Source organism: Agrilus planipennis, unplaced genomic scaffold, assembly GCF_000699045.2.
Source record: "Agrilus planipennis isolate EAB-ADULT unplaced genomic scaffold, Apla_2.0 scaffold123, whole genome shotgun sequence".
NCBI classification, from domain to species: domain Eukaryota; kingdom Metazoa; phylum Arthropoda; class Insecta; order Coleoptera; family Buprestidae; genus Agrilus; species Agrilus planipennis.
In genome coordinates, this window is record NW_020438894.1 from 127,535 (window position 1) to 137,718 (window position 10,184).

Sequence of the window (10,184 nt, forward strand, 5' to 3'; positions counted from 1 at the left end):
CTATAAAGGACAATTTAACAGTACCACCAAATCGCCTTGGCTTTTAATTTTGATGAAAATTGTTCTACCAAATGGGTTACATGAGTTCGCTTGAATGTGTGAATTGTCTAAAACTCTATCCTCAGTGGTTTGGAAGGTTGAAATTCCACAAGCGTCTATATGAATTGAGAAAACCCAAGTAAGAATGAGCTGATACATTACATAATGTATTGTGTAAATCACTTATGAACAGTACAAAGAAATAAACGAAAACGTGAAGATAGACTTTTTAAAATACTTATATCATGTTATAAAATGACGTATTACGTGCAGCCCTTAAATTTTTCAACTATAAATGAAAAATAAACAACAAAATTGCAAATCGTCGTAAAACCCTCTTAGATTTACAGCCCCTTATTCTTGTTACAGATTGGTTATCCTAAGTACTATTGTACATTTAATTTTCATACCTTCCATAAAATTGCGCCCATCTTCTGAATCGTCCCCTTCGCACTCCTTTGCCATTTCTTCACTCATGAACTGAACATCGTTATTTACAGGGAAAGTACCGGATTCGTTCTCGATTTCATTTATTTTCCCTAAAGGATTCGTATTAATATCCGTCGGAAACGTTTGTTCTTCAGCTGAAGACCTTTTGTTATCACTAGACAATATCGACTCAATGGAAAAACTTTTAGAACAAGTTTTAGTTTTCACTTCACTTTCCCGTTTTTCTTCCATACTTTCACTTTTGATTTCACAAATTACCAGTAGTGCAAAATTAGATCGGATCGCAATCGCTTTCCAAGAAAATGTAGTAATTTTTGAAACGTGTGTCAATTTGTTGGAATACGTGTGTTGATTTAATTAAATTTTCTCGTGGACTTGTGCTGAAGGGGGTTGAAAACTAAGTCAATTGGTGATCGGTGCGTTTCTTAAAAACAGATCAGCCATATCCAAACAGTTTTATTGTCGTATGTTATTTTCTCATAAAGCAAGTAGGACTTAAGTTCTATTAATAAAAGCTTATAACTTAAAGTGTTTTCGAGGACTACAGCCAATGACAACAACCGAGGGGTGGAGTTTCAAAAATCCCAGAGCAGGAATGGATAATTGAGATATATTTAGTTAAAACATATGTGTCAGAATTGTTAGACATCTTTTGTTAATTCGATGCTTCAAAGTGAAATTTATGAGATATGCTTTGAAAATGGGTGGGGAAGAAATCACTTTGTAAGTCTGGTTGGGAAATTGAAACTGACGCCTTTTCCTGTTTTTCAATTTTTTTGTTTCATACGTTAACGATACAACGTTTTAATAACTCGATAGTGTTAGAATATAAAGGAAATTTTTCAACCCTTTCTTATTACTATAAACAAGAGTTAACGACATAGCCACCATATACGACTACCTAAGTGAATTGCATACTAAACCCCCTAGGAACTTTTAGTTGGGGTTCATCAAAATTAGATATCTACACATTTCTTTGTAGAAAAAATGAATAATTATGAAACTGAAGAGAAAATATCATCCGCTTCTCTGAAAACTGTCCGAACTTTTAAAATCCTTTGAACACCCTTCGAAAGCTTTAAATTCTGTTACTAGAATTATATTAGATATTTGTACGAATTTTCCTATACCACGTGGTACTTTTGCTGCCCTAAAAGCTAACAATTAAAGTACCTAAGGTGAAAAAACAGATTGAAGCTAAGCTAAATTCTAGTCCTACCCCAAAATCGAAATATTTACTAAAACAGTTTACCCTTTGCCTTTATAATTATTAGGTACCATCAGTTTCCTTCAAGTTCAACAAGAATTGCGACATTTGTGCCTTTTATTGTTTATGATCTTACTTTTTATACTGCCTACACTATAGGTAAGTTTTGCTATAATTATATCTATAAACTAAGAAATAACAACATTAATTCTTTTTATCGATTCTTTTCAACAGAACAGTTTTTAGTTAATCTTGTGGCTGTATAATATTCCTAGTTACTTTATAACATGTTTATAATATTTGTTGTTGACAATACGCTTGTTAGCGCTAAGTGGCGCCAGTCGAAATTCCTATCATTGGATCATTTGCATTATTGAGATATTAAAGCGTCAGGCTTCAACATCTGTCGGATGCCAAGCATCCAGTTAACCATCCGTAACGTCTGAAATTACTTCCTTTCGGAACGAAAGGGCCGAACAGACGAATATATCTATTAAAACACTATATGTGTATAATATCCTTTAATTGGACTCCCTCATTTGCGAAAGTCTTCGATTACAGAAGCAATAAAGTGTCGTTTTTATTGGTAAAATATCTCTCACAAAAGATACACATGTACGTTTTCACGTTTGTGGTGATGAAGTACACTTAGACTATTAGAAATGTCAAACAAATATTATTTATTAACTTTTATATTCGAGACGAAACATGAATGTTATTCTTTTTACTAAAATATTAGGATTTCGACCACGCCTTAGCACAGGATTATTTACATATATTTTGCAAACTGGCTCAATAAAATCTGCTTTTTTTATACCTATGATAAATCAAGATCATCATGATAGATGCCCATTCGACAGCGAAGTCTTTCAATTGGGACAAATATCGCACACCAGTTAGGGGTCTTTTTAAGCTTACCTTTCCTGTGGACAGGTTATGGACTGTACTACAGGATACAACAATAGAATGTGTAACGACTGAAGAATTTAAAACAATTTTCTATTTAAAAGAATGTTTGTTAGATGTTACATATGAAACTGAAGATTAAGAATTTGAAAGTTGAAAGTGTATTGGTTACCAAAGCTTTGCGACCCTTATCAGTCTATAATCTTGCTTGATAGTTTTTGGTTACCAAAACATCTCATAACTTTCAATTTCATATGTAAAAGATCTTTTAAATTCTTCAGTTATAACACATTCCATTGATAATTTGATTATCATTAAGTAGTCTAATTGTTCATCTCTTTACTCCTGATGCTTTTGCTTCCACCTACCCTCTGTCTCTTCCCATTGTTCACGCACCGTTCCAGTACAGAACCCTACCTCAAACTTTTAACTTTTTGGCATTTGGAAGTTAGCAGTTGATAAGCACACAAGTTATTTCTTTTTGTTAAACGTAACTTAAACTTTTGCATTTCTGTGTTTAGCGTACCAACGTCTTTGGCAAGGTTATAAAAATAATTTTAACACATTTTCTTGCATCGCCTTTATTTGAAATGTAATAAAAAACCAACTAATGTGGTATTAAGTAAGTATATCACATTAGAACAATTATTGCTAACAATAATTCGCTAAAAGATACCACATGTGCTTTTAAAACAATAATGAAGTAGAACACTTAGTTTTATAAAACTACAAAATTTACAGATACGGTGTCTAGTACCATTATTAAATAAGTACCTACTATACATTTTTCGTCTTCCATACTTTTGAGTTTTGTTACAATTCCAAAACTTTTCTCATGTTTCGTTAGGTTTTATCGTTACTCAATATTCAGTAATTATCCCTCACGGTTTTAACTACTTATTACGCTGTAGATAGTTACTGAATACGGTAAAGATAAAATTTAACAAAATATGATGGAAAGTTTTTGAATTGTAACAAAACCCAAAAGTAAGGAAGACGAAACAGTATCACTGTAAAAATTTTAAAAAATTGTACAAATCATACGATAGAGCAGTCAAATCAAATAAAAAACGTAACGACTACACGAAACGTCTACCTGTTTGCCCTACATACATTTGTAAAAGAACACAAAGTGAGCACCATACTTTACATTAACATTAAATATGGATATACATGGATGTGTAACATTGTCAAAATAAAAAATAATAAAAAATAAAGAAGAAAACGTGTTGTGTGTTCTACCTAGAATTTAATTAACAACAGCCTTTGTTTATGACTTGTCCATGTGCAATGCTACCAATGCTCCAACTTGGAGTTTCGGTCACTGCTGTGTCAGTAGCGTTCAAATCGGTCGCATTGGCGAACATTGTTCCATTTTCTTCGTTATCTGACTCGCTGTACGATGGTACCATGCCGGAAATTTGAATTAACTTCCTGGCAACATCGCTGAATATTTGGTCAATGCCCTGCGAATACATTATTAATAATAATTTGTGCAATTGCACAATAATCACTGTAAAAACACTTTTTATCAGTTGACTGATAGCCGGTTCAAACATTATTAAATTTACAATTTCTTTTGATTGGTCTATTGGAAGTCAAGATATTTCTAAAGGCCCAAGGCGCAAGCCGTACGGGCCGATAGTGCCCGCCGACCCCCGACGGCGCAAAACAAATGAGATCAAGGGGAAGTTTCAAAGGGTTCGCACTCGAATTCCTTAGGACTCTGCTACGCCACTGTGTCCATACGATTTATTGTAAGTCAAAACATTCTTTTAGTATTCCGTAGAGTCAAATCATCGCAGCGTTATAATTTTATGATAATTAATATTACAGTCGATATTTGTTTCTTCAACCTTATCAATTTATTACTGCTCTAATAAACCCCTGGAATCTTTGATAACATATGTATTTATGCAATAAACAGATAAAGATTATAAACATACACATTTACGTAAGTATTGTTCATTTTATTTCATGCATTAGGTCTTTTGTTTTATTTTATTTTAAACGGTTTATTTACAATAAATTTTGCAATTAACGACTATGATCAAGCTCACGATTATAGCTTTCGATTTTTAATTCGTAATATAAAATCTATCTATCCCTATATAACATATAAAACAAAGTTACTCACCCTGTGACGTTCCAAAAAAAAAGAAACTAAAATAGGGGCAATCTACCAAATAATTCAACGACGTTTAGATCTCGACTACCAATGATTGTATATTGAATATTTTCCTCTAACTCTATTTATAAAAGTGACTTTTTGTTATCATTAAAAACACAACAGTCACGTGTGGGAAACCGAGATAGTGGAACAAGTGGACTAATTTATTTTCTTTGTTGTGAAATATTTATAGACAATTGAATGCTCATTTATTATACATTTTTACTTACTTATTTTTTTATTTGTGGTATACATACAAATACATGTCACGCTGAGGTTTTGATAAAGATTGTACTTAAGCCGGATCTGTACAATGAAGCACGTTGTTCAGAAAAGGATTTAAGTATTTTTCTTTGTATCTGTGCACAATACTGCGCAAATATCAAACTCTGCTTCAGATAGTTTAGCAAGCAAAGAACCAGAAATTAATTATTACCTACCTGATTGTTACATGCCGAACACTCGGTATACGAAGCACCTACACTGTTGGCATATACCAGACCCTCATCTCTGGTAACCTATAAGAAACAGGACTTTCTTATGTGATCAGTATATATCGCGTACGTAAATTATATTATAGCTGTTGCTTTTAAGGGAAATCCCATCATTAGAAGTTTTAATATTAATGTCATACACTGCAACGGGAATTGCAATGCGCAAATAAGAATAATCAATGGACTTTCTTACAAGTTTACGCTCAAAGCGCGACGCTTGGTTTGTTTGTTGTCATTATTTCTCCAAATTTTTGATAAACAATGACAATTAAAACAAAAAGGAATCAAGTTGATGTAACATGCTCTGAACACATTTTTTCAATGGAAAATTAATAATTCTCTTACTTCTCTTTTGTCTGATAAGTCAGACTTATTTCCAACAATAGATAATATGATGGGATTCTCAGAATTTCTTTTTAATTCTGAGACCCAAGACTTCATGTTGTCAAATGACCGGCGTGCGGTGATATCAAACACTATAATTGCTGCAGTAGCATTTCTATAAAATAATGGTACAATGGCTTTGAATCGTTCCTGGCCTGCTGTATCCCAGACCTGGAATTCGAGAAATACCAAAAGTAAAGCAAACTAAGTCTCGTATGATCGAAACAATTGTTGAGTTAGCAAAATTAATTGTTGATATATCCACTTGGATTTTCTTCATTTCAAATCACTGTCTTAGTATGACCCTGGATAAGTCTTAGAATACATGCACTATCAAATCTCACAGGTAAACGATAATAAATTACGAAAATTAATGTAACATGATTAAAATGATGGAGAAGTATTTTCATAGATTTAGGTTACATATTACGTACATTAGGTACATTGAAAAGAAGCAATATAAAAAGTACCTGTTATAAAATAAAGTACTAACCTGCAATTCAACAGCCAAACCTTTAATATTAACTTTAGTTGTGAAGAACGAAGCACCCACTGTAGGGGGAATGTTATGGACTCTCTTTTCAACATATCTGGTAACAATACTGGTTTTCCCGACGCCTATTAAAGAAAACTAGTTTTTCTTTACTAATAAAAGAGCAAACATGCACTAGCAATTAAAAAATTGACAAGCACAATGTCAGATTCTCTTTCTAAATTATCTGGGGATAAGGGGATCGTAAAGGTAGGATTATATGTAAAACTTGAAAACTGGGACACAAAATTTCTGGAAACAGATTTGTGAACAATTTAAATGAATGAAATAGAAGAAATAATTCAAATATTTTCTAATATAAGAATTTCAAGACAGTTTTCAAAATAGTTAAGAATGGTTATCCCAGAAGACTTTGGTGCAATACATATAGTGTAAATATGACTCAGTAGCTAAGTGGAAAAACTGTTAAAAGTTTCACAATTTTGGAAAACGATACAATAAAGTGTTAAGTTTATAAATAGTTTAACCAGTCATTAATATTGAAAATTGTTGTATCCATTTTCCATTATACAAATTTTGTTCCAAAGCTGACACATCATATTACGTCTAGTCATTTCATGAAACAACGGCGTCTAATAGAATGCTTAATATTAATCACACAAAAAAGTGTAAAATACTTGTTCCAAATCCAAACACAACAAAATAATCAAGTGCAGATAATATAACAACAGAAAATTGAATTGTTTACGGAAAACTGATGAAGTGGAATTATATGCATGACAAATTTTATCGAGAATTATGAAAATAAAATGAACTGAATTTTTCATAGCAATTTCTCCAAAACAATAGTAACTCATTGTAATAACAAAATACATAAACGCAATATGATAAATAATACAATGGTATCTTATCGCAAAATAAAACGGAAATGAGGGATGAATTATAGTAAGTAGCTATCTATAATTTGTAACACATCTATAATAGTTTCTATTTATTTTCACCAACAGCAATACAAATTTTGATACAACTTTTTATTTTAAACTTTTTGTTTGGAGGAATTTCATAAAATAACTAGACCCATTATGATGTACCAGATTCTTTGACATTGATACATAGGTATTAATTTTACTACAGATTTTTTTTAATTATTTAAACAAATTAATATTTCAAGAAGACATATGCTCCTTTGGGTCTTTTTTACATATTCCACAAAACTTATCATAAAAATTTCGATNGGTCATTTCTCGAATTCGACACTATTTTTTTGCATGTATGACAGAAAATTTCAACATTTAAGACAATTATTGTTTAGGTACAAAAAAGTACCTAAGTATCGGAGTAAATCAACAAGACCAAGGACCAAGACCTATACCAACACTGGGACAGTCTTGATCTTGCTTTGTTCATCACTATAGGTAGGACATCTTTTCAAATATGAAGGGCTACTTAGAGACATTTTGGAAGTAGAAACCGATTTTACGAAGGACAGATGTAAATGTTCGCAAATAGTTAGAGACTTGAGCGGTTGTTCTAATTTTTGGAAAAAAAGGAATATTGGTTCAACATAAGAAGAAGAAGTTTGTGTCCAACCAGCTTTATTGTGGCTAATGAATTGGTGGTACTGTTTTCCAGTGATATTAAACACTGGAACAATTGAAATTATTTAAACAAATTAATATTTCAAGAAGACATATGCTCCTTTGGGTCTTTTTTACATATTCCACAAAACTTATCATAAAAATTTCAATATTTCATGAGATTCAGTATCGTGTGCCGCAAGAGTCAAATTTGAAAAAGAATTGCTAGTAAATTAAACTTTCTATTTTTGTTCATACATAATTAGTGTTACGTTTTTTTCGTTTAAACACCAATTATGTAGTACTATGTCGCCATCTGTGACATCGGTTTCTAACGTGTTAACAGTAGTATTTCGTAATATTGAGTAAGGTCCTTACAAAGGATAACTGACGCTGAGGGGTTTCTCGTAACGAGTTGCCCAATTGATCTACAGCGCACTTTGTATTATAACAACTCAAATGCCCTACTGATTCAGACACACAACAAAACAAAAGAAATCGTTAAATGATAAGAATATGAGATAAACAATGAACTCGTAAACAAAATATAAATATCGATTGCATGATAGATTTGATGCGTATTATTTGCAACTTACCAGGATCTCCTAATACAACCATTTTCGCAACAATATTGGACATTGTTTCTAGCACACCCCAAGATCATGGCAAATACTATACGAGCGTTTTTTTTTTTTAATTGTTTGAGCTCATTTCATGAGTCACGGACGGTACTTTTTGGAAATTCCCTCTTCACAAGTTTTAAAATTGTACACAATAAACAGCTGACTAGGTAAACAACTGTTTGTCGTTCTGTAATGTTAGTTCATGGGTGTAATTTTAGCTGCCATCTAACTGAAACTTTGTTTATGTACACTTCTACAGAGATAGTATTCGATCGGGCTTTTCGTTTCTTTCTTATACTTTCCAACAGAGAGCGTTACAGCTTTCAAATGTAGACAAGAATAAATAAAAAATCAATTTAAATGTGTCCCATTAATAAGCTAATTAAAAATTAATAATCTAAGTGATTATTGTGAGCGTTTAATAATGACAAATTAAATATGTTCGGAGCAATGAAAGAACCGAGTAACAAGGAGATATACGACTAACCTACGAGCTTTTTGAGCTTTTTTACTTCATCATCATCATAGAATNCTTTGACGTTGCTCTACAGAACGGAATTATTGTTAGATTATTTTGAAATTATCAAATTTCCAGCATTTATTTCAATTCGTTATCAAAAAAGCATAAGATAACGAACGTCATCATCATAAGGTCAGTCCTAAGACTGGTTGGACACGCATTATGACTCTTTCCTATCCTGAGCTAATTTTCGCATTTCCCTAAAACTAGAACAACCCACGAACGTACTAATTAAATAATTTAATAAACTATAGAAAAACAATTACTGAATGTTCTTCAATATTTCCGGAAAGTGCCTATAGATTCGTTTCTATCTTGCAGTCTACACGTTTCTGTATAAACAAAATTTATAACAATAGCTCTCGCCTGTCAGCAGCGTTATCAAAGGCGCCGCCGTATCAACTGCCGCCTGCGGCATTCTTCCACAATAATAGAAGATACAAAAGAAAGTTGTAACGTATAAACGATAAATTACATCTTCCATTTATTTATGCAACGCTGCAAGTAGCAAGACTGCATTCTATGTATTTCGCATACGTAATCACCGTTTCAATTATCGTGTTATATATTGCAGCGCGCAAGTTGAATTAGCTTTCTTACACTAGACGCGAATCCCAAGGGAACGGAAGGGTTATTTGCNGTAAATTAAACTTTCTATTTTTGTTCATACATAATTAGTGTTACGTTTTTTTCGTTTAAACACCAATTATGTAGTACTATGTCGCCATCTGTGACATCGGTTTCTAACGTGTTAACAGTAGTATTTCGTAATATTGAGTAAGGTCCTTACAAAGGATAACTGACGCTGAGGGGTTTCTCGTAACGAGTTGCCCAATTGATCTACAGCGCACTTTGTATTATAACAACTCAAATGCCCTACTGATTCAGACACACAACAAAACAAAAGAAATCGTTAAATGATAAGAATATGAGATAAACAATGAACTCGTAAACAAAATATAAATATCGATTACATGATAGATTTGATGCGTATTATTTGCAACTTACCAGGATCTCCTAATACAACCATTTTCGCAACAATATTGGACATTGTTTCTAGCACACCCCAAGATCATGGCAAATACTATACGAGCGTTTTTTTTTTTTAATTGTTTGAGCTCATTTCATGAGTCACGGACGGTACTTTTTGGAAATTCCCTCTTCACAAGTTTTAAAATTGTACACAATAAACAGCTGACTAGGTAAACAACTGTTTGTCGTTCTGTAATGTTAGTTCATGGGTGTAATTTTAGCTGCCATCTAACTGAAACTTTGTTTATATACACTTCTACAGAGATAGTATTCGATCGGGCTTTTCGTT

General features: G+C 32.4%; 2 protein-coding genes across 3 annotated transcripts; both read right to left on the bottom strand.

Annotated features, from left to right (window-relative positions):
* On the bottom strand, positions 1-1,000 carry LOC112904025. Its single transcript, XM_025973089.1, has 2 exons — positions 450-1,000; positions 1-155 (listed from the first exon to the last, which is right to left on the bottom strand). The coding sequence occupies exons 1-2, from the start codon at positions 718-720 to the stop codon at positions 1-3; spliced, it is 426 nt and encodes a 141-aa protein (XP_025828874.1). The 5' UTR covers positions 721-1,000.
* Positions 1,001-3,167: 2,167 nt separating this feature from the next.
* On the bottom strand, positions 3,168-8,538 carry LOC108739411 (ras-related protein Rab-31). 2 transcript variants are annotated; one of them, XM_025973078.1, is made up of 5 exons: positions 8,317-8,538; positions 6,144-6,268; positions 5,612-5,821; positions 5,213-5,290; positions 3,168-4,068 (listed from the first exon to the last, which is right to left on the bottom strand). In XM_025973078.1, exons 1-5 carry the CDS (start codon positions 8,357-8,359, stop codon positions 3,856-3,858), a joined length of 669 nt encoding a protein of 222 aa, XP_025828863.1. In that variant the 5' UTR covers positions 8,360-8,538; the 3' UTR covers positions 3,168-3,855. The 2 variants fall into 2 exon arrangements, 1 of the variants encoding a protein (XP_025828863.1); XR_001938150.2 differs by lacking the exons at positions 5,213-5,290; positions 5,612-5,821; positions 6,144-6,268; positions 8,317-8,538 and adding an exon at positions 4,740-5,206 and having other exon boundaries at positions 3,985-4,068.
* Positions 8,539-10,184: the final 1,646 nt, after the last annotated feature.

What these genes read in the sequence shown, in the direction of transcription:
- LOC112904025 (XM_025973089.1), bottom strand. Translation starts at nt 720, where the DNA reads ATGGAAGAAAAACGGGAAAGTGAAGTGAAAACTAAAACTTGTTCTAAA. An exon ending in TGGGCGCAATTTTATGGAAG is followed by an intron (nt 156 to 449) that starts GTATGAAAATTA and finishes CAATTCATATAG; the next exon opens with ACGCTTGTGGAATTTCAACC.
- LOC108739411 (XM_025973078.1), bottom strand. Translation starts at nt 8,359, where the DNA reads ATGTCCAATATTGTTGCGAAAATGGTTGTATTAGGAGATCCTG. An exon ending in GTTTGGCTGTTGAATTGCAG is followed by an intron (nt 5,822 to 6,143) that starts GTTAGTACTTTA and finishes CTCGAATTCCAG; the next exon opens with GTCTGGGATACAGCAGGCCA. An exon ending in GTTCGGCATGTAACAATCAG is followed by an intron (nt 4,069 to 5,212) that starts GTAGGTAATAAT and finishes ATGTATTCGCAG; the next exon opens with GGCATTGACCAAATATTCAG.